Raw genomic sequence first — 24,644 nt, 5'->3', positions numbered from 1 at the left:
CATGACCTTATTTTTCATCAAAAGAACCATATTACAGCACTGGATACAAGACAGAGATATACTCCTGGAGAGTTGGTTGGGTCAGATGTCTGAATTGGCCCGCTTCGAGCTCTGTTATTACAAGCATTCTTTAAACCCTGAGGTGCTGGCCTCTAAGGCACTATGGAAGGTGTTTCTGCAGTTACCTCTAGTCACCCGTCACAGTGAATAAAACAAAATTTGAGCTTTTAGATAACCTTGCTGATTTTTTTACCATCTTTCACAATGAGGTAACAGAATTGTTCTACATCACGCGTGTAACTTATGTACAGTATTTTGTTCTGTTCCTATTACACAGGGAACGAGTAATGGGCCAATGCAACCAGTTTGAACTTTACCAAACTAAGAAGTTGGGGAAAGGAAAATATTATACCATAAATATAGTAAAGGAGTGGATATCCAACCAATTTTACTAGTAAAATTGTACCCAAAACAGGCATGACCTTACCAAAAACAGGCATAGAGAAAGGTTGGAACTTTGAAGCTCTTCTACTCCAAGAAAGAGAGAAGGGGATTCCCTTTTCTAAGGCTCAGGGGTATGAGTAAACCTAGGATGGAGGCTGAAGACCTGTCATCCCAGGATAAGGTTGACTATTCCAAAGCAGGCTGAGGCCTAGTTCTGTCTCCTTGGGTAGAAAAACAAAGATTTGATAATGGCTTCTATGCCGTCTGCCTAGTCTTGGAAATAATTTACAGCATGTGCAGTACCTTCCACACCCCATTAGAAGAGGCAGCTATGACATCAACTGTCACTGCCCTGCTAAAAGGGCTTGATGAATGACACAGAAACCTGAAGTCATAATCCTCCTATGGGGGAGACAAGGTGAGAAAAAAGACAACATAGAAAGGGGACAGATGGACAAGGAAAGGGAAGAGGGGAAGGATAGAGACAGCTAATGCTAATGGACTTGCACATGGGATCTCTCAGAGAAAGAAAGAGATAATGGCTACTGCAGATGGGCAGACTAGATGGGCCTTTTGGCCTTTATCTGACGTTATGTTTCTATGTTTGGTGTCTTGTATACCAGTATAGGATTCAAAGCGGTTTACAAAAAAATTACAAAAAGCTTACAAAGATTAAATTAAGAACAAAGAGTGAATAAGGACAAAAATCTAGAAATTAAAGACAGCATTATAAGTTTTCTTCTGGTTTGGTCATTTGGTGGAGAATATGGATTTCTAGGGTTCAGGACAGTAGTGGAGGGCTGGGCTATGCAAGGACATCGTCGCAATCTGGTTGGTTTTATATAGTTGGTAATGAAATGGAATAATCCCCAGAGAGCTTGTCTGCACTGTCACACAGTCTTCTAATCTCCTTCGCTGGTTAAATCCTCCTGTTCTTCCAGCAGAGGTCGGTTCCTCTGGAAGAATCCCAACTGCCAAGTAAAAAATTTACAGTAATATTAGATGGTGCTCCTGTAGGCTACATCATAGAGTTATCTTCCATTTACCATTCCTGTGTAGCATTATACCCATTGCATTCCAAACCTGCTATCTGTTCTGCCTGTTATGTATCACCATCTGCAAAGCACCATGCCCACTTGGTGCTTCTGTTGATATCTCCTATGCCTGCCAAATACTATGTTTTAACTATGTTAATTCTAAATGATGTGGACCAAGTGCAATACCAGACATGCTCCCTTTAAGACCCAGCACTCACCTTCCACATGATGAAGATAAAAATGGCTAAGAGAAGAAGCCCAGCCAAGACTCCAACAATTAGCCACCAGGTAGGGATCTCCTTTTCTCCACCCGGACTTGCCCACAGAACCTGCGTGTCCGCCTGAGAGACAGAAACAGGCAGGAAGCACTCAGTACAGATTCTGGCAGAACTCTGATAAGTCACGACATATTCACTAATGAAAGATATCACCAACATGTCAGAAGGTTTACCAGGGACCTGTATATTTGCACATTAACAATGAGTGAAGTCAAAACAAAACTGAAGACATTTCTCCTAAAACTTTGCAGGAGCCAGTGGTGTAGCAAGGGTAGGGAGTGCTCGGGGCGGAGGTGCATTTCCGTGCCCCCCGCCGCACACACCCCTCCCCCACCACCAAAACTGGGACCCCCTGACATCCCCTCTGACACTGAGCGCCTCCTCCTTCCAATCACCCCTCCCCTCCCACAAAATCCTGGTGATCTAATGGGCTGGGCGGGATGTTGGATCAAACTCCCTCCAGCTCAAGAACCCTCCTCCCCTGACTCTGCCTACCCCCGTACCTTTCGTTGAAAATCAGGCAGGAGAGATGCCCACTCCTCTCCTGCCTTGAAGGGCCGCCTCTTCAAAATGGTGGCCCTTCCCCCTCCCGGTGCATCCTGGATGCACTGGAAGGGGCCTACGTTCCTGAATGGTTCAGGTAATGCATTAGGATGGGAGGGGCCTTAGGTGCCTATGGGAGAATATTTAAGCAGGTAGGGAGATAGGACATAAGTACGTTAGAATTGCCTTACTGTTTCAGACTATGGGGCTCATAATCAAAACATCCAGACATCCAAAAACACACCTAAGTCGTCACTTGGACATCCTAATCGACAGGACATACAAGTGCCAATTTTCAAAACCAACATTCTAGACATCCAGTAGGACTTCTAAGCCACTGTGCATCCAGAGCTCATATGGGCAGTGTTTGGGCAGGCTTAGACTTTGATGTCCTGCAGGGATAATTAAATGTTTTGGCAGATATCCTGGACAGAGCTTATATGTTTTGAGTTAGACCTGTTTTAAAAGGGTATACGTGTTAAAAAGGTACCCAAAGTGACCACATAACCACTGCAGAGATAAGCAAAGACCCCCCCACACACTTTCCCCAGAGCTCACTGACCCCCTTCACATCCCACAAAGATCAGAATACAAAATTACATACCTGTCTTCAGAACAGCAGCACCTGATATAGGAAAGCCTAGTAGACCTATACATAGTGAACCATAGAGAGGAGTAGCAAGTCCCATAAGCCTTGCCACTACATTTATGGTGAAAAGTGTGAGCCCACCAAAACATACCCCAAACCTACTATATTGCCATATAGGTGACCCCCTGCAGCCATAAGGGCTATTGGGGTGGTAGACAGGTGGATACTATAGGTTTTGGGGGAATTTTGGAGGGCTCACCATACACTAAAAGGAGGTTGTGGTGAAATATGTACCTGGCACCCTTTATGCGAACTTCACATCAGTGCCCTCTAAGGTACCTCACTGTCCTGTTAGCATGGCCAGTCCATTAAGATGCTGGTCCTTCCCACATCCAAATGGGCTTGATTTGGACATTTTGAACATGGACATTTTTGTATTTGAAATTGGCCCAAAAGGTTGGACATCCTAAGGACCAAAACATCCAAATAGGTCATTTTCCAAAAAAATATTTGGATATCTAACAGTTTTGAAAATCACAGGTTCATCTTGTTTCCAGTACACAAGTACCTGGTCAAGATCCCAAAATGTAAAGAAGCAGTGGAATAGATGTTCTTGATGGAAATGTTTATTAAATACTTTTAGGATCAAACTCATCCACATAGAGGAACAAAGAGTTGAACCCAAACTCATCCAAATTATAAATCAGTGATGCAGACCCAACATGATCTGTGTTTTGGCTCGTGTAGCCTTCTTCAGGGGTCCCAGTCGGTGAGCACACAATGATTCAAAGTGCTAGTAAGGATGAGACAAATATCACATATCCCAATTGGCCACCTTCACATACTGAGCAGCAGATTTCAATGTGTTGTCCACAACAGAGCTGATCAAATTTCAGTTTTGGTTTCACTGCCAATACCAGGCCAAAATTTAAATTTGGCCTTGTTTCAGTTTCAGCTTTAAACGCTGGTGCATTTTTGGCTGAAAAACTTCCTCGCTTCCCGATCAAAAGCACACTAGCCAACTTGCCCTACCTAACTAAAATTCCCCACTCCCCCCACGCCACGGGTCCTGCCTTCCAAACCCTGGTGGTCTACTGACCTTTTTAAGACAGAAGCAATCCCCAGTTGCTCCTGTCCATGCCAGCTCCAATGTCAAAATGGCTGCTGCTCACGAGACTGCCACAGGAGGTTATAACAATCATTTTGAGATTGGAGCCAGAATGGGCAGAATCACTCATGCCTAAGCTAGCTCCATCTCAAAATGACTGCCACAACCTTTCGTGGCAGTCTTGTGAGCAGCATCCATTTAACTATAGAGCTGACATGGACAGCCACTAGATACCAGGTAGGGTTGGAGGGGGGGCTGCAGATGTGGACCTGTTTTTGTTTCAGAGAGGCAGAGTGACACCAGAGTTGGGCCTGCATTCTTTGTATGGGGTGGCGGGGAGGCATTTTCAGTTTTAGCTTCGACCAAAACCATGTGGCAAATTTTGGCCATGGATTCGGTTTCAGTTGAGAACCCCCCCCCCCCTCCCAAGTAGTTTTCTCACCCTTTAGTCTACAGCAGGGGTGTCAAAGTCCCTCCTCGAGGGCCACAATCCAGTCGGGTTTTCAGGATTTCCCCAATGAATATGCATGAGATCTGTTAACATACAATGAAAGCAGTGCATGCACATAGATGTCATGCATATTCATTGGGGAAATCCTGAAAACCCGACTGGATTGCGGCCCTCGAGGAGGGACTTTAACACCCCTGGTCTACAGCGATGCTTAGATCCTTTTGCTGGGTGGTGATTCATAATGTGGAACGCTAACATCATGTGGCTGCCAGTGGGGTATATCAAAAGAAAGCCAGAAGGAAGAAATTCTATAGGAGAACTGCTGTCCCATTCCATAAAGAAAACGGAGACAAAAAGAGTGAGAATTAGAGAGTTGAAGGACTTACCATCGCTGTGCCATTTGCCAGGCTCTCTGGCTCAATACGGTATGGCATTTTGTTCACTCTGTAGGAGACTCTAGATTGAATGATGAATTGTTCCAAAGGTCTCTGGTTGTGGTGGGGAGGAAACAGGGGAAAGAAAAAAATCCCAAATCATCTTCTCGCTTCTCCAACTGCTTTCCTCTTTCCTGAAATCAGTGTTATTTCTCAGTTCACTTCTTGTGTTTGTTGAACATCATGGATAACAACAGGGGTAGGCAATTCCGGTCCTCGAGAGCCGGAGCCAGGTCAGGTTTTCAGGATATCCACAACGAATATGTATGAGATGGATTTGCATGCACTGCCTCCTTGAGATGCAAATCTATCTCATGCATATTTATTGTGGATATCCTGAAAACCTGACCTGGCTCCGGCTCTCGAGGATCGGAATTGCCTACCCCTGGGGTGGACCAATAGAACTAGCTGCAGCTTGAGCTTTCAACATGACCATGAAGCTTTGCCAACATACCTCAAGCCTGACTTGTGTTACAATACACATACAGAATCATTGTCAGTGTGTGCCCCAGCTTACCTTCAAAAAGCTTTGCATCCAGAGGATGGAGTGGATCCTCACCGACACCCTTTGGTTCTTCTCCAGGGTTTCCAGGTAGCAAGTGACCTCTGTGCATAACACAGTACTACAGTTCTGCATGAAAGAGAAGCACAACAATTCCTCCACTCTTTTTATTTTAAAGTTTATTTTTATTCATGAACTCTTTCAGTACAAAACAGAGAAAAAATAACACTTGCAAAGATGAAACAAATGGTCTCAAAGTAAACCTTCCCCCTCTCTAAAGATACTAAAGCCCCATTCCCACTCCTGCTTTCTCCCTACTCCCACCCATAAAATCCAATGTTTCGCAGTTCTAGGACCTCCATTGTTGATCTTTCAATGAACGTTAGTTTCAGAAAAATGAATAACCCCCCTTGCCCTTCTAATACAGCTCAACTGCTATGATACCATCAATGTAATGGATAGACAGAGGCTCCTAAAAGATGTAAAAAATAAGAAGCTAGACCACAGATGAAAACAGGTTTGCTTGGAAAGAGAGAAGATCATCATTAATAAGATGTGTAAGTGGCCTCCTCCTTCTCTACAGCCACTCTCAGTCCTCCAAGTCCTTTAGAATAAAGAAGTAGTTGGAGTAGAAGTCTGAGCTTGAAGTGGAAGGAATGTATATAATTTTTTTTTTCCAACTCAACAGGTGGTCAGTAGGATGAGATAGCCTGAAGGAAGCACTGAAGCCTCAGGAAAGAAAGCATAGTCAATGCCCTCTGGGTCTAATTGACAAGGCTATTAGCATTGATGCTACAGTGGTAGACGTTCTGTGTAGATAGTTGTACGGGGACAGAAATCCCACCCATCTCCGCCCGTCCCCACCAGGATCCTCTCCGTCCCCACCTGTCCCTGCCAGGATCCTCTCCATCCCCACCCATCCCCGTCAGGATCCTCTCTGTCCCCAACTGTCCCCGCAAGGAATTACCTCCATCCCCGCCCGTCCCCATAAAAAGCAGCAATTACTTCTGACAGGATCATCAATTCCACTGTTTCTTTTGTGTTTGCACTGTTTTCCTTCTGGAATCTCTTTGGTGGAATCCTTTTTTTGTTTTCTGTTCAGGCAATTAACTTATAAACCCCCTCTTTTACTAAGGCTGACGTGTCCATTATATTATATGGACAAACCCTGCTTCCAAAGCCTTCCATCCACATGGCCGTTGGCCAGAGGGGGGTCCCCATGGGAGTCCCGTGGATTAGGGGGGATTCCCGCGATCCCCGTTCCTGTGCAGACCTCTAGTTCTGTGGTCAAAGAATCTGATTGTTTCTGGGAAGAATGTTGGTGAACGTGGCTATGGCATGGAAGTTTCACAAGGCAATCATGGACATTAATGTCAAGGTCATAGGTAGACGAGGAGATGGATCATGTGGATGTCTGAAGAATCCTGAAGATAAGCATTTATACTCCTGGGAAGTTCATATTGAGTAATATGCACCCCCTCCCCCATCTTCCTCCCTGTGGAAGCGTGCACTGTTCTCCAGGGTGCTTGGAGGCTCCATGGCATTGTCCCTGCCACGGAAATGTTCTGGTGGAAGAGTGTAGGTCAAACAATAGAAGTAAAGGCTTTTCAACTTTAAAGGCGCTACACCCATAGTGGATCACTTTGTTTAAAAATAGTGTTGTTGCAGAAGTCGAAGGCAAATGTCCCAAGAGATTATGAGAAGTAGATGAGGCAATCCAAACTTAATAGGTTCTACACCCAGAGAGAATCCCTGCTCTGCCCTTATGCAGTATCTTGCTGTTGTGAGTAGAGTTGATGATGGTGGGTAGAAGTGATCCATCTGTAACAGGTTCTTCACCAGGGGTCTCAAAGTCCCTCCTTGAGGGCTGAAATCCAGTTAGGTTTTCAGGATTTCCCCAATGAATATGCATGAGATCTATGTGCATGCACTGCTTTCAATGCATATTCATTGTGGAAATCCTGAAAACCCGACTGGATTGCGGCCCTCAAGATCCCTGTTCTACACCATGACGGATTCCTCTATGGAACAGCTTTGGCAGTAAGAATAGAAGAGGCATTTCATCTTTAATAGGCTCTACAGTACACCCATAATGAAATCCTCTGATTTACAGGTCCATGTAGGATAAGCAGAAGAGGCCATCCAACCTTAAAAAGGCTGTTTAGATCTAGTGGAGCAGTCCAATTTTTCGCAATAGTGCTCCCAATGCAAGTTTTCGCAGTGGAGAACAACCAGAAGTCTTTGGGTGGCATCCTCAACTGTGTTCCTAAAGAGCTCTTCATGAAGACAGGAAATATTTGGTAAACAATCTTGAACGTGAATGTTCATGTCAGAGACTCACAGCCATGGAAGACATCTCATAGCAAAAGACATAGTCGATGCTCTGGATGACATACAAACATATCAAAAACAGATCTTGCCATAAACTGTCTGGTTTGGAGAAGGCTATGAGTAGTTTTCTGAAAACTCTAGAGCAGGGGGTGGGCAACTCCAGTCCTTGAGGGCCGGAATCCAGTCGGGTTTTCAGGATTTCCCCAATGAATATGCATGAGATCTATTTGCATGCACTGCTTTCAATGCATATTCATTGGGGAAATCCTGAAAACCCAACTGGATTCCAGCCCTTGAGGACTGGAGTTTCCCACCCCTACTCTAGAGTCACCTTGGCTATGCTGTCTAGAAGCATGTCAAAAAGATTGAGCTGATTTATTTTTTTTGAAGAGCTGAAGTCTGAGGTTTTTGAAGTTTCTTTGTGGACCCGATGTTTACAGAAGGAGATTGTTAAAGCCATATGCATCGAGGATTTTTGATACCGGAAAGATAAATGTCTGCTAGTTGTGGTCTGTCAGTACCGGTAGGTGGATCAATGACTGGTATCACAGTGATGTACTATGCTGAGGATAGGCTGGCACTGAGGGAGACAGTGGAGACACTGATGCCTTTCAAAGTAGTTGAGTCACAAAAATAGCAATGGTACCAAGGTAAAAATTAGAATCGGTACCAAGCATCAGTGGAGTTCAAAAAGCACAGAACAAGGATAGAACGGCACCGTAAAGCCTCTGAAGCTATTTAAGCTGGGCCGGTACCAAGTAGAGAGAAAGGGCATCAAAGCCAACTTCATTGAAATCGCATGGCCAGCCCTACACCATACAGTTCTGACTGCATACTGTTAGATGGATGCACTGGTAACGTATGCCAGGCAGTATGCAGGCAGTACCATAAGTGCAGCAGGATGTCAAAGTATTGATAACCCTCAGACAGCCTGCATCGATGAATGATGGCGTAGATGAGAGGCATGCATGTCAAATGACTCAGTGCTGGTAATGCCTAAGATGCTGTGATGATATTGATGACGATATCGATGTCCACCGGTACCGCACAGAAGTCCAAGACACCAGGCCTAACATCTTCTTCAAAAAATAAATATGAAGGAACAAAACCAAAACATTTTGTTGATTGTCGGAGTGATGTTTTGTTGTTTATTTTTAGCCCTGGAAGATCAGGAACAGTTCCAGCTGGAAAGGAAAAAAGTACAGAGTACCACGGGTCGAGTAAAAAGTAGGCTGAAAAGTCGTCGACGCTGTCAGTAGGCTCCAATGGTGAACACAAAGAAATTTTTGTTTGGAAATAAAAGGTTTAAAAGAAAAAACAACCAAGACAAGGAAAATAATGAAAATGAAGTGGGAAGGCAAACTTGACTGGACAAAGTCCAGATACGTCTTCTTCACTCCATGGAAAATGGAAAACTGATGACCTCATGAGCTGGCGCTGGGCGGGAAGGCACTCGTGCATGCACGGTGCGGTCAGTCTCAGAGCTTTCTAAAGCTTAAAGTGACAGTACACTTTGGCACTGTCCATACCGGGCTCCGTAGATGTCACCCATCTGTGAGAATATGCTGCCTGCTTGTCCAAGGATAATGTCAGGTATGTGTTCCAGATAATAAGGAATGAACCATTTTTAGCCATTTTCTGTTCTTCCCCCCTTTCCCTCTTTGCTTCTCTCTGGCCCCAGTTGTGTTTTTGATACTCACCAGATGAACAGGCTCTTTAAGGAGGGAGGGGCTCATCTCAGCCTCTGCCTGCCCCAGCTCAGACTCGGGGAGCTCCGCTTCTCGCTTTTCCCGTTTGCGATCTACCTGACTGCTTCTGTTGGTGGTGGGCCCAGATATGGGTTGGATTCCCAGCTGAAACGGCAAGATGGGTTGAGAGAGGCAGAAGGAAATGAAGAAAACACATCCCCAATAACTTGATTTTTTTTCTATTGCTCTGCCTGCACTGGTGCTAACCTCCAGTACACACTGAGGGAAGCCCTTTCTACGTGTTAGAGGCCGACCATATTTCGGTTTTGATTACAGTGCCGAAATTGGCCCCAAATCCTTTTTTTTTTTACTAGTTTCTGTTTCAGCCAAAAGACTATGGTCATGGTTTCAGTTTCAGCTGAAATTGACCATGCGTTTTCGGTGGATGAAATGTTCCCTCTAAGCTGAGCAGGTGTCCTCCAGCTGCATTGCTACCACTAGGGGGTGGAATATTTTCAGTCGCTAAGGACAGGTATGTTCCCTGGAGTCCTGCAGAACTTGCCTGTCCCTCACAATTGAAAAATGTGACAGTAAAACAGCACCCTCTATTGGTGAGACTGTGGGTGGAGGACTCCTGCTCAGCCACCCTCCCCTCTGAACAGGAGTTACCTTTCTCTTTTGTCCAGCTGTAGGGGTCCCCCTCAGGCCTATATTACAATCCCTGGCATTCTAGGAGTATAGTCAGGGCAAGAGTGATCCACAGTTGCTCATACTCATGCCGTCTGTGCTTTCAATCTCATGAGACTGCCACAAGTGGTCATAGCAGCCATTTTGAGACTATAGCGGACATAGTCAAGAGTAGGGTCCAGACGTCCGGATTTCACTGGACATGTCCTCCTTTTGAGGACATGTCCAGGGGTCCGGACGGGTTTTGGAAAGCTTCCGACATCGGGATGACATCTGTGAACATGCAGATGCAATGCGTGACATCATCGCGTCGCATCTGCCCATGTGCGGATGCCGTCCTTATGCACGAACAGGTTAAGGCAGGGGTCTCAAAGTCCTTCCTTGAGGGCCGCAATCCAGTCGGATTTTCAGGATTTCCCCAATGAATATGCAATGAAAGCAATGCATACACATAGATCTCATGCATATTCATTGGGGAAATCCTGAAAACCCGACTGGATTGCGGCCCTCAAGGAGGGACTTTGAGATCCCTGGGTTAAAGGGAGGTGGGGCGGGGGGGACAGAGCTGGGGAGTGTGATGCTGGAACTGGGCAGGCTTGGGGACGTGGCCCTGGGTCCAGATTTTCCTTCGGGATCACTTGTGCCCTGACTACACTACAAGGGATTGTAAGGTAGTCAGGAGGAGGGGGGATACTTTTTGAATTAATTTTTTGTGTATGTATGTACTATGATTGCAAGTAATGCAGTTATTATCTTGCATAGTAGTTACATTAGTGGCGTAGCCATAGGGGGGGCCTTGGGGGCTGGACCCCCCTATCAGGTTCAGGCCCATTCCAGCACTATGGCAGCCAGAACCTGGCTGGCAGGTGTGCTTAAGCCCACCAGCCAAACAGCTCCTCCACCGGATCCCAGCATGCGCTGTCTGAACAGCAGGAAGTTAGCAGCAGGGTACTCTGGTGGCTAATGCAGCACTTTGGTGCATGCGTAGTTCACATATGAACAGAGCATGCACGGAAGTGCTGGGGATCAGAGGCTGGGGCAGCCTGACGATTTCTGCTGCTAAAGCTACACAAGCTGGGCTCTGGTGGAGGAATTCTTCGGCTGGCAGAGCTTGAGCAGCCCCGCCATCAAAGTTATGATCGGGGAGGGGGGAGAGGAGTTGGCCACAGCAGTGGGGGGGGGGGGAGAGGTGTAGCAGTGGGGTGAGGTTGGTCTGAGAAGAAATACCTGTCCCCCCAGCACACACTTGAGCCCTCCTCCCAAAATCATCTTCTGTCTACAGACCTGGTTTATATGGTAAATAAATGTTTTTTGATACAAATCATCAGTTGTCACTCCAAATGAGGCACAAAAGTCATCCATTGTAAATGTACTGCAACTTTTAGCCACAGTTTTCATTATCCAAGGACCATGTGTGCAAGAACAAAAGACAACAAATCCTCCGCAGAACACCAACAGCCAATACCACAGCAAAGGAGACGAAAACCAAAAGGTTATAATGGATTAGGTTTATTTGGTGATACAAAATGACTTGGCACGATTCGTGTTTCGGCCAAAGGCCTGCATCATGAGTTTCAAAATCGTCCCACAGTGAAAACAATTGTGCACAACGCTTCATTCAATTGTTTTCACTGTGGGGCGATTTTGAAACTCCCTGATGCAGGCCTTTGGCCGAAACACAAATCGTATCGAGTCGTTTTGTATCACCAAATAAACCTAATCCATTATAGCCTTTTGGTTTTAGTCGGTGGTATTACCAGTAAAATATAGTCTTTCATTATTTAAATTATTTTATATACTGGCTTGGATACTATTTGGATAATTCTAAAGAATTCCCAGGTTTGGTTGGGTATGATGAAGATGCAGCATTTTAATAAAATTTGTGGCTATAAGAAATAAACCTTTGTGTTTTCAAGCACAAGTACTGGTCAGCTTATAGTGTTAGTGGGGAAATAATATTACAAAGAAATGAAGCTTATAGTTTAGAAAATTATTTGAGAAATTATTTGCTTATGATTCTAATTTTTCAGGGCATATAGTCCTCACATTCAGTAACATCAATATACTATTTTATTCTGAATTGCACATCAGGCTGGTATAATGTCAGCAGTATAGACCAGGATCTAGACCCCTTTACCCTATTTTAGTAAGTTTCTATATCATGCTTGTACTTAATCAGTTTTATAACTAAATACAAAATAGGAAACATCTCAATGTTGCTTTCTCTTTCTACTTATGCAGTTTGTGTAAGCATAAAAAGCTTGTTTGTTTTTTTACATGTTCTCACAAAGTTCCTATCTCAGAGGATATCTAATTATATCTGCATTGACTTTGGATCCTAAACATGCCAAATCTGTTGAGAACTGCTTGTTAAAATGGCTCTCCCAGTTGTTAACCTGTGCTTGCAGTTCCTGGGGCTGGAGGGTAATCTCCTCTGGGCTTAACAGAGGTCTGCCAACTGCAAGCTCTGACAATTCCTAGTGGGCCTCACTGGTTCTCATTCACACAATACACAAAACTTTGGTTTTCGGTTTTGGCTGAAACTGAAATTGCATCCAAAACTTGTCTGACCAATTTCAGATGCCGTTTCGGTTTCGGCCAAAACTGGGAAAAGCAGTTTCGAATGGCTTCTACTACATGGGACACCCACATAGACTGAACTCACCTACAGAGGACACTGGCTCAAATTGAGAGAAACCTCTCCCATGTGTGACATTAACACAGACTGAAGTAATCTATAAATGAGTTCAAGAAGAAACTCTCAGAACTCATGTCCATTTCTCATCCATTTTCAAAGAGCTCTTCTCCTCCTTCCCCCCCACCTCCCACTCAAATCCCCCCTTACCCCTAGTGGGTTCAGATTGGAATTGTTGGAGCAGTGAATCCCAGCATCAGCTTCGATTTGCATAAGATACAGGAAGTAGTCATCTTGGAGCCGGTCCGGAAAAGTCAGCGACAAATCCACCTCTGCGACAGTCCCAGGCCCTGCGTTATGCAGCTTTCAGCAAATAAGAAAATTTCCCAAGGAAGAAACAGAGCATGTGAAAGCGCATACATCAGCTTGTAAAGGCAGAACCTGAGGTTGCTCAGGATTAAACAAGATCAGTTGCATTTCTAGACAGAAATATTTGGGGTGGCAACATGGGAACAAGCAAAAATGATATTTCCGTGCATCATGCTCCTCTTTTGCCCCATTTTAAAATTAGTAATAGAAGACTCCAGGGTCTTCTATAGATACAGAAACCTTTCCCCTCCAACCTGTTTCAACCAGTGGCGTAGTGTGGAAGGGGGGGGGGCGGTCCGCCCTGGGCGCTATCTTGCTAAGGGCGTGACACCCCTCCTCCTCTCCCTGCCATGCGCACGCACCCCTTACCTTCCCCCATATCTTTTTTACGTTCACGGTGCAAGTTTGCTGCCCACGTCAGAATTGGCGTTCTCTCTGACGTCACTTCTGGAACCTACGTCTAGAAAGTGACGTCGAAGGTGAGCCAACATCGACATGGGCATGCGTCTCAGGCCGGAGAAGTAAAAAAGGTACAGGAAAAGGGAAGGGGGCGCACGCATGGCGGGGTGGGGCAGGGGAAGGGCGCCTCCATCCCAAGCGCCCCTCACCCTTACTGCGCCACTGGTTTCAACTACCCAGCAAAACCTCCCTTATAATTTATAGTATCATCGATTTAAATTGCCGATCTAGGGCTACCCAGGCACTTTCAAAAGCACTTCACCAGACCGTGCTGCTGAAAATTTATTGCATTTACGAGGCATTTATTTTAAAACTTATAGTCCACCTTTTAACTAAGCAGGTTCCAAAACACATGCATAAAATCACATATAATGCAAATATATAAACATGCAAACAACAAAAACACAACAATACATCATGGTCTGGCATCTCTCTCCTCTCCCCACTCCCTTCCCTTTTCTTTCCTGGTCTTCCTTCTCAGTTTATTTTCTGCTTCTAGATTAAATTCTTACTATTCAGTCCTCAATTTTTCTTTTCACTGTTTCCCTATGGTTTGCTGTCTCTTTCTCTCATCCATTCCAGTATCTAACTCTATTCTCTCCCCCCCTTCTAGGATATGCCCTTTATCTCCTTCTTCCATCCAGTATGTGCCCTCTTTCTCTACCCCCTTGCATCCAGCTTATTCCCCTTTCTCTTCCCCACTTCCTTCCAGCATCTGCTCCCCTATCTCTCTTTCCTCCCCACTTCTATCCAGTGTCTGCAATGGCCCATCCAGTCTGCCCATAAGTAACCATCATCTCTTTCTCTCTCTGAGAGATCGCATGTGCCTATCCCAGGCCCTTTTGAATTCAGAAACAGTCTGTCTCCACCACCTCTTCTGGGAGATTGTTCCATGCATCTACCACCCTTTCTGTAAAAAGTATTTTCTTAGATTACTCCGGAGCCTATCACCTCTTAACGTCATTCTATGCCCTCTCATTGTAGCTTCCTTCAAATTAAAGAGACTTGACTCATGTGCATTTACATTATGTAGTTATTTAAATGTCTCTATCATATCACCCCTCTCCCGCATTTCCTCCAAAGTATACAGATTGAAATCTTTAAGTCTGTCCCCATAAGCCTTATGATGAAGACCACATTCCATTTTAGTAGCCTTTCTCTGGACCGACTCCATCCTTTTTATATCTTTTTGAAGGTGCAGCCTCCAGAATTGTCCATGCAGCATATGCTCCTCCTCTCTCCCCTCCCCCCTCCCCACAACACCCATTGTCTGCCCCCTTCTCTCTCTCTCCATCCACCCCACTTCTATCAGCATCTGCCCCCTCTCTCTCCCTCCACCCTAATTCCATCCAGTATCCTGACCCCCTTCTCTCTCCCCCTCAGCCCCAATTCCATCTAGTATCCTGCTCCCTTCTCTCTTCCTCTACCCCAATTCCATCTAGTATCCTGCCTCTTCTCTCTCTCCTTCCTCCCCCTACTTCCATCACCATCTACCCCTTCTCTTCCCCTCCATCTCAATTATTTCCAGTATGCTGATCCATTCTCTCTTAACTCTACCCCACTTCCATACAATATCCTGCTCCTTTCTCTCTCCCTCCACTTCAGTTCCATTCAGTATACTACCCCCTCACCTCCCCACTGCTTCTATTGTTTTCTGGGAACCAGCAGCAGCAATAAATTTCAATGCAACCATTGCGAGACTTTCCATACCATAGAGTTTCTTATAACCTGCAGTTTTCAGCAAGGATTCATTGTGGTTTACAGTAAGATCCCTAACATCATTACAGTTACAATAAGATTTGTTAAAGTCATAATTGATTGAATTGCAGTGTGTTTTATTATGATTATTATAATCCACATAATGTTGCATTGCTTTGTTTTAATTAATTTTATGATTGATATATTTTTTGACTTTTATAATTTGTGTATTTTATATGTTTGTAAGGCACACCTTGTCGAGAGTTTTATGTATCTTTGGGGGGTTTTATACAGTGGAATAAATTTGAGTGCATCCTGGACTTTTTAGTGTACCACTTGCTTTTTTTCGTTCTCCTTGCCATTTTCAGGGCACAGACCATAGAATTGGTCTTATTCTTCTCTACTGGAGTTGCTTTCTGTTTCTCGTGGTCCCACAGCCGATTTAGATCAATGTTTATAAATGTCGGTACCATCAAGGGTTGAGTGAACTGCATTACCCAAACCAAAGAGCAGAAAATTGAAGCTGGAAGATCTGTGAGCTGTTATATTTAATGAACAGTTTTCCAGAAAATTCAAGAAATGCTTCACTCTGCTTTAAAAAGTGATCCCATGGCTGTTGTGTAAAGATCGGTGATGACGGTTGTCTGACTGAATCATCTAAAGCTCCAGAGGATAACATTGATGACTGAGAGAAATGAAATCAAGTCCTTCCTGACTTTTGTTTTATAATGCATATCATATCTATTTCTTTTTATCTATTTTTATTTTTGTTTTCATTTAAAATTTTATTAGAATTCTACTGCTTAACTGTTTTTCATTCCATTCTATACATATGACATCCTATACCTCTTCTTTTCTCCTCACTACAAATGCTTATTTTTTCCTATATTTCTATATTTAATTAATTCTTAAAACTATTTTTATTTAATTAGTTTCTTTCTAATACTTTATTAATTTGGTATGTATGTTCTATCTTTAATAGTTTGATATTGAAAGTTTTATGTATTCTTGTTAGGATGCTTTATATCTCATTTTCGCTATCTTTATTTTCCTATCTACTACTTACTAATTAAATTATCCTTGGTACTTTAGTTAGATTGTGAGCCTTCGGGGCAGACAGGGAATTTCAAAGTACCCATTCTTTTATTTATTTATTTATCTTATTTTATTATATCTTTTATCGTATATTTAATGTATATTTCTTTGTAAACCGCTTAGAACTTAACGGATTTAGCGGTATATAAGAAATAAATAACATAACATAACAATCTAAGGTCACATAGACTCCTTTGATACTAATCCTGAACAACACTTTCATGATCTCTTATCTACAGTTCATTTTTCGCTCCAGATCTAAAGGGGTAGATGCAAGTCCAAACCGACCTTCATCGCTTCGCCATATCCTGTTCGCTCTCAGTCTTCCCCACTCAGTCTATTGTACTGATCTGTTTGGCCAGAGAGTTGTAGCCTGACGCTACCAACCCTGCTTTCCCACCTTGGCTTACGGTAACGGTAGGTCATGCTTTCTCTATCTCTATTTGAAAACACTTACTATACTGAAGTTTGCGCAAAAAAAAGTGCAGCAATGTGTTTCACAAATAAAAGGTCCAAAGAGGGCCATAAGGTATAAGAGTAGAAGAAACTTATGCTTTCTTCATGCCTTGTCAACAGTCCGCTCCCATTTTAGCCTCCTCCATTCTGCTGCCCCTCTGTAAGAGGACATTCCTGAATCTACACTCTCTTGAAGGTTCAGATTAGAGAATGGCACCAGGATGAATTTGTCCCCGTCCCCGTGGGAACTCAATTTCTCCGTCCCCACAAGTTTTGTTGCTTTCCTTGCCTTAACCACATAGGCCTCAAACACTTATGATTTTAAAGTGTTTGAGGCTTGTGCAGATGAGGACGGGGCTTAGGCATTGGTGGAATGAGGCATTATGACATCACAATCTGAGCTCTAGAATGTTGCTACTTATGATTTTAAAGTGTTTGAGGCTTGTGCAGATGAGGACAGAGCTTAGGCATTGGTGGAATGAGGCATTATGACATCACAATCTGAACTCTAGAATGTTGCTACTTAGGATTTTAAAGTGTTTGAGGCTTGTGCAGATGAGGACGGAGCTTAGGCATTGGTGGAATGAGGCATTATGACATCACAATCTGAGCTCTAGAATGTTGCTACTTAGGATTTTAAAGTGTTTGAGGCTTGTGCAGATGAGGACGGAGCTTAGGCATTGGTGGAATGAGGCATTATGACATCACAATCTGAGCTCTAGAATGTTGCTACTTATGATTTTAAAGTGTTTGAGGCTTGTGCAGATGAGGACGGAGCTTAGGCATTGGTGGAATGAGGCATTATGACATCACAGTCTGAGCTCTAGAATGTTGCTACTTAGGATGTTAAAGTGTTCGAGGCTTGTGCAGATGAGGACGGAGCTTAGGCATTGGTGGAATGAGGCATTATGACATCACAATCTGAGCTCTAGAATGTTGCTACTTAGGATTTTAAAGTGTTTGAGGCTTGTGCAGATGAGGACGGAGCTTAGGCATTGGTGGAATGAGGCATTATGACATCACAATCTGAGCTCTAGAATGTTGCTACTTAGGATTTTAAAGTGTTTGAGGCTTGTGCAGATGAGGACGGAGCTTAGGCATTGGTGGAATGAGGCATTATGACATCACAATCTGAGCTCTAGAATGTTGCTACTTAGGATTTTAAAGTGTTTGAGGCTTGTGCAGATGAGGACGGAGCTTAGGCATTGGTGGAATGAGGCATTATGACATCACAAGTGGAGCTCTAGAATGTTGCTACTTAGGATTTTAAAGGGTTTGAGGCTTGTGCAGATGAGGACAGAGCTTGCAGGAATGGAGCAGGGACAGGAAAAGAATTCATCGGGACAGGACGGGAAAATGAGTTCCCGCGGGGACGAGGGAAAATTTGTCCCTGTGTCATTCCCTAGTTCAGACCACAATCCCTGGTTCTACAGATTTCTTTCTACTGACAAAAGCTTGTTTCTTGTGAATTGATATTTTCAAGCATAGGCAGCAGAACGCATTTTTGTTTGGGGGGGCCCACAAGTTCCACCCCAGACCCCGCCCCCATAATAAGACCCCGCCCCCATAATAATACCATTTTTTCCATTCATTTTTCATATATACACACAATATAATCTTATTAACAATACAGGGGGTGAGGGGGGAGGGTCAGTCGGGAAGTGCTGGTGTCCGGCTTCCCCCCTCCTGGCCTCCCGCGCACCATTTACCTAATAGGAGCAGCCTGCAGAGAAGATCGCGGTGCTAGCGATCTTTGCATACTGCTTCGGAGCTGTTTCCTCCGCTGCGATCCTGGCTCTGACATCAGAGGAGGGGCGGAACCGTGCTAGAGGAAACTATTTTACAATGCATTTGAACACTTTTATATACGTATGGAAAGCTAACCATCTGGCTGTTATGTTGACAGTCCATGGTCTCGGTGTTACATCACCACATGATCTCTTTCCATTGTTTCCAGGAAGATTTACCAACAAATCTTAAATTAACAGCAACTAAGGGCTCCTTTGATCAAGGCGCGCTACGGGGGCTAGCGCGTCGGACATTTCATCACGCGCTAACCCCCGCGGCAAGCCAAAACACTAACGCCTCGTCAATGGCGGCGTTAGCGACTAGCGCGGCAAACGTTCGAACGGGTGGTATTCCGCACCTTGATAAAAGGAGCCCTAAGACTATAAGAACCAGAATCAACTAGGACTTGACTAAAAAACATAAGTTCTGAAGTTGCAGGCATTTACTTGTGAGTTGAATGTATATGTTTCTTAAAAATTCCTTCCCTATAGCTAATATTACTTCACCTTTTTGGTTTAATATGTTGCTCCCTTACCTCATAAATATGCATCACCCTTATTCCATTGTCTTCTGGCTTCTTGGAATCCTCCTTCTGCTCCCAGTCAGCAACTGGAAGGATAATCACTGCTGGCACCGAGCTCCTGCCAAACCCAACAAAAACCATGACCGGATGGCTTCATAGCAGATACTCAAAGGAAATCTACTATCCCCATAGACAGGGCCAGATTTAGATGAAAAGAGGCCCTAGGCTATTCCACTTATGAGGCCCTTTCACCTCCCATTTTTAAGTTTGTAAATTACATGAGAGATAATAAAATACATCATTACTGTGATATATATCAATATGTTAAATGAAACATGTTGTTATTGGTACTAACCTTTATAAAAAAATGTGACATGGATAATAAATAAAAAAAAGTCGAGAACACTTATTTGGACATTTATTCTCAGCACCATATATAGTACTTGTAACAATAACTAATCAAACATAACACACAACATTGCCCCTTCCTATGTCCATAGTGCCCCCAGTGCGTCCTTCCTCACCTCACCACCCCCCTCCGATGCCCGCCTGCCTCCCATCCCCCTTCCATTGAACACCCCCCATTCCATCCTGCCTGCCTTCCATTAAACCCCCCCACCCCTCTTCCGATGCCAGCCTGCCTGCCTCCCATCCCCCTTCCACTGAACCCCTCCCCCCGATGCCAGTCTGGGCCGCCCTGTCCTGACGGATCCATGTTTTGCCTCTCTCCCTGCGGGGCTGGGCTTTGCCCAGCTGTTTCCAGACTGACGTCTTTCCCTCCCCGATCCTCCTCCCAGGGCGAGAAAAAGAAAGGGAGAAGCCGAGTCAGCGCCCCGTTGCGGCCGGAGCCTGTTCTGATCCCGAAGCGTAGAATTTCTCCTTATTTTCGGTTCAGTGTTTTAGTGTTCACTATTTTTAGAATAGTGTAATTTTAATTTTGCTAACAATTTGAAGGTAGGCCCCTCTTGATCTTGAGGCCCTAGGCTGAAGCCTAGTTAGCCTATAGGAAAATCCGGCCCTGCCCATAGATTATCTTACACAGGATTGCTCTCAGTGAGATAATTAGTGAAGATTAAGGACTAGATTCATTAACTTGCCCAATCGTGACCGATCCGGGCAAGTCTGATGGATTCTTCAATCAACAATGTTTTCTAATGGGGGTGATCGGAGGAACGCCCCCATGCGCCGACACGGATCGCTAGTGTGTGATTCAGATGCATGCGCAGACCACCTGCTTTCCCTGTAGATGGTCTGCGCATGCGTTTGTGTTCGTTCGCTGTGTTTTTTGTTTGGTTTTTTGGAGGGCCCCGACTCGATCCCCGGCGGCAGCAGCAGCAGCCTCTCAAACTTTTTTACAACTTTTTTTAGACCGTTCAACTTCTTTACGAGCCCGTGGTTTTAACCCACTTAAACCCGCGGGTTAAAACCACGGGCTCGCTGTGCGGGGAAGGGCAGGAGAGATTCGGGGGAGAGCAGGGTAGCAATTTGGGGGAGAGCAGGGCGGCAGGCAGGAGAGATTCGGTAGATAGCAGGGCAGCGATTCGGGGCGGCAGGCAGGAGAGATTCGGGGGAGAGCAGGGCAGCAATTTGGGGGAGAGCAGGGCGGCAGGCAGGAGAGATTTGGTAGATAGCAGGGCAGCGATTCGGGGCAGCAGGCAGGACAGATTCGGGGCAGAGCAGGGTGGCGATTTGGGGCAGTAGGCAGGAGAGATTTGTGGCAGCAGAAAGCAGGGCAGAGAGCAGGGCGGCAATGGAGCTGGAGAGTCAGAAAGAATGGTTGTGACTGGTCCCCAGCAGTCGCTTCTTGGGTTGATCGGCCAGCTCAGTCGGTTAGCAAAATTTGTTTTGTGAATCGCATCCCTGCCTACTTTGCATGCCATTCCCCTCATTTGCATGCGTGGATCAGAATCGGATCGGCAGAGAGGTAAGTGAATCGGGCCAGAGTAAAATCGGGTCGCAAACCGATCAGTACCCAATTGGTTTGCTTAGTGAATCTAGCCCAAAATGTTGGTTTGGCCACCCATCTCTGGAGTTTTCATACCTCTTCCCTTCTGTGCCAAACAGAAATCTGATCATCAGCAAACCTATCACATGTAGGTTTGTGTGCAGTGAACACAGATTTCTAGAGGAATGGAAGCTGTGTTCTATTGTTGGGGCGCGAGATCATATTTTTATTGTGATTTTTCATATATTTGAGGGCAGAGGTTTCTCCGTGTCACTTTGCCAGTCTCTTACCCTCGCAGGTCAACCTTCGCCATGGCGGCAACTGGCACCTGCAGCAGCTCGATGGCACTGTTGGGATTCTGGCTGTTTTTGCTACAAAGAGAGAAGTGCAAAGAAAAGAGCCTGGTGAAAGAAAAGCAGTTAATTGGAGGGGTGTGGAGCTTGGTGTGCTTCCAACGCATCTCAAGAAACGGTACAGAAATTTCTAAAAATAAGCTCACAATGTCAGTTTCAGGACTGGAGATAGGACGTGTGGGCTGTTCAGCAAATGTTTGTGTCAAAGAATCAAGGAGGAGCGAAAAGAGCCACTAAGCCGAGCCAACAATCGATAGAATTGTTCTAATTTTTCGGCTCAGTCATCAATCTTTTTACTTTATTCAGGTATCCGGTGTCAGGTCAAAAGTGCGCCGGGACAAAGGCGCGCGCAGACAATTGAGCGCAGCGCCGCAGAAAATTACTGTTTTTAGGGCTCCGACGGGGGGGGCGTGGGGGAGGAACCCCCCCCCACTTTTCTTAATAGAGATCGCGCCGCATTGTGGGGGCGTTGTGGGAGGTTTGGGGGGTTGTAACCCCCCACATTTTACTGAAAACTTCACTTTTTCCCTGTTTTTAGGGAAAAAGTTAAGTTTACAGTAAAATGTGGACGGTTACAACCCCCCAAACCCCCCATAATGCTGGTGCGATCTCTATTAAGTAAACTGGGAGGGGCTCCCCAACAAAACCCCCCGTTGGATCCCCTAAAAACTGTAATTTTCTTCGGCGCGCGCCTCCGTCTTGCGCTCAGTTGTCGGTGCGCGCCTTTGTCTTTCGCGGGGTTGTCTATGAACCCAGCTATCCAGCTGTTCCCTCCAACTCATGTGAAGAGGACCTGTCCCTTCTGCATTGAGAAGGAAAATTCAGTACCCCTGTTTTTCATTGGTCTGTGGATCGCAACAACGCATGCATGATTACTTTTGCTTTGCCGTGTACCTTTTCATCTGCAGCATGAACGTGACGCTGCTGTTCACTTCTTCTAGGTTACTCACGCTGACCTGCAAGCCAGCCCGGATCTGGGAAAATGAAGGGGAGGGTCAGCGCTGTCCTTAGAAAGAGGACAAGAGCATTGCTAGTCTACAGACATATTGGGTGACCAACAACTGCTGGGTCACTTTAAGTAAAAAAAAAACCAAAACAATGATAACAGAGGGCCAGTGCAAAGGTATAAGCCAACCTACAACCCATGTGACCCCCTCCGCCTATCAAGATTTTGATCATTAAACTAAGCAATCATGAGTACCTCTAAGCTCAACCTTCACGGAACAATCTTACATAAATGCACAAATGGACATCAAACTTTTAAATATTAAGATGTATTTCAACTACAGTCGACTCCACCTAAGTGCACGTGGTTAAGTGCGCACTTCGATTATCCGCAGCCTACCACCACGGTCCTGGTTTTTTTTTACATTAAAGTCAATGGACGTAAACTCCGGAGATTTGCAATTCGGATAAGCGCACAATCCGCTTATGCGCACTGATGTCATAGGTCCAACCTCTATTCTTTCACGTTACGTTCACTCCGGTTCAATGCAATCGCATTCTGACTGGGAATGGCTAGGCTTCACACAGCAGCTTAAGCGCTGGGGCACCTGGGAAAGTGAGTGCTGGGGCACCTGGGAAAGTGAGTGCTGGGACAGCTGGGAAAGCGAGCGCTGGGGCACCTGGGAAAGTGAGTGCTGGGGCACCTGGGAAAGCGAGCGCTGGGGCACCTGGGAAAGTGAGTGCTGGGACAGCTGGGAAAGCGAGTGCTCCACTTCCACTCAAGCTGTAGGACAGAGCTTTCCTGTACTTTAGGCTCCAGCAGCCCACGCGCCATATTTAAACTGAGCTGGCTTAACTACAGCCTCCCCCCACTCCGTTTAAGCGCACGTGGAGACCCGGTCCGAAGAGTGTGCATTTAAGCGGAGTCGACTGTATACAAGTATACATTAAGATGTATTTGAAGTACACATACACACACACACATCTATCCAGGGCATTTTCACAAACCCTTTATTAAGTATATCCTAATAAATGGGGTAATTGAAAACTGCCCACCTTCCTTGTGGGTAAAAGAATGCACTGATGATTCTGTGGGATGATGAGGTTCAGAAATCCTATTTTAAGCTTCAACAATTGCACTTGCTACATTTCAATTTTTTGCAAGATCATTTCATTGCACAGTTCAATTTTAAATTTCGACATTGCTGGATTATGACAACGTCTTGTATTTATGAATACTTACTAAATTAACAGGATCCCATTTCTTCAAAGCACAGCAGCAAGATTAATTTACTGCAGATCTAGATTTGATCATGTTATAACCTAGTGGTTGAACATGAGAACATAAGAAGTGCCTCTGCTGGGTCAGACCAGAGGTCCATCACGCCCAGCAGTCCGCTCACGCGGCGGCCCATCAGGTGATCCTCTATCTATATACCCTTCTATCCCCTTTTCCTTCAGGAAATTATCTAATCCCTTCTTGAACCCCAATACCGTACTCTGTCCTATCACACCCTCTGGAAGCGAATTCCAGGTGTCCACCACCCTTTGGGTGAAGAAGAACTTCCTAGCATTGGTTCTGAATCTGTCCCCTCTTAACTTTTCCAAATGCCCTCTCGTTCTTGTAGTTTTTGAAAGTTTGAAGAATCTGTCCCTCTCCACTTTCTCTATGCCCTTCATGATCTTGTAAGTCTCTATCATGTCCCCTCTAAGTCTCCGCTTCTCCAGGGAAAAGAGCCCCAGTTTCTCTAACCTTTCAGCGTATGAAAGGTTTACCATACCTTTTATCAATCGCATCGCTCTTTTCTGAACCCTCTCAAGTATTGCCATATTCTTCTTAAGGTACGGCGACCAATATTGGACGCAATACTCCAGATGCGGGCGCACCATTGCCCGATGCAACGGCAGGATAACTTCTTCCGTGTTGTCCACTATTACCCCAAAGTCCTTTTCTTGGGTACTTTCTCCCATTACCAGCCTCCCATCGTATAGCTGTACTTCGGGTTTCTACATGCAAGACTTTACATTTCTCTACATTAAACTTCATCTGCCATCTCGTCGCCCACTCTTCTAGTTTGTTCAGGTCCCTTTGTAAATCTTCACAGATGATGGATGCAGATGAGGGCCTGTATTATTTTAAAAGCTGATTGTATTCAATTTTTCTGTCCCCGGTGGGCTTACAATCTAAGTTTATAACTGAGGCAATGGAGAGTTAACTGACTTGCCCAAAATCCCAAGGAGCAGCAGTGGGATTTGAATTGGGCTTCCTGGTTCTTATCTGACTGC

The 24,644-nt window shown here is 45.0% G+C and overlaps 1 protein-coding gene across 2 annotated transcripts in view; it reads right to left on the bottom strand.

The window, feature by feature from the left end:
* Positions 1-226: 226 nt before the first annotated feature.
* ITGA2B (integrin subunit alpha 2b) overlaps positions 227-24,644 on the bottom strand; it is a 79,729-nt gene continuing 55,311 nt past the window's right edge. The window contains exons 21-29 of one of the 2 annotated variants that reach the window (XM_033918615.1): positions 22,308-22,387; positions 21,351-21,431; positions 19,128-19,233; positions 12,938-13,090; positions 9,418-9,570; positions 5,402-5,515; positions 4,837-4,938; positions 1,700-1,822; positions 227-1,415 (exon numbers count right to left, since the gene is read on the bottom strand). In XM_033918615.1, coding sequence (XP_033774506.1) covers positions 1,347-1,415; positions 1,700-1,822; positions 4,837-4,938; positions 5,402-5,515; positions 9,418-9,570; positions 12,938-13,090; positions 19,128-19,233; positions 21,351-21,431; positions 22,308-22,387 — 981 coding nt within the window. In that variant the 3' untranslated portion in view covers positions 227-1,346. Of the gene's footprint in view, positions 1,416-1,699; positions 1,896-4,836; positions 4,939-5,401; positions 5,516-9,417; positions 9,571-12,937; positions 13,091-19,127; positions 19,234-21,350; positions 21,432-22,307; positions 22,388-24,644 lie in introns of those variants that run through there. The other variant, XM_033918616.1, reaches the window with a different exon arrangement.

This window comes from Geotrypetes seraphini, chromosome 13 (genome assembly GCF_902459505.1).
Source record: "Geotrypetes seraphini chromosome 13, aGeoSer1.1, whole genome shotgun sequence".
Classification (NCBI taxonomy): Eukaryota; Metazoa; Chordata; class Amphibia; order Gymnophiona; family Dermophiidae; genus Geotrypetes; species Geotrypetes seraphini.
Note: the sequence above shows the minus strand (reverse complement) of the source record. Positions and strands in the feature narration are given on the sequence as shown.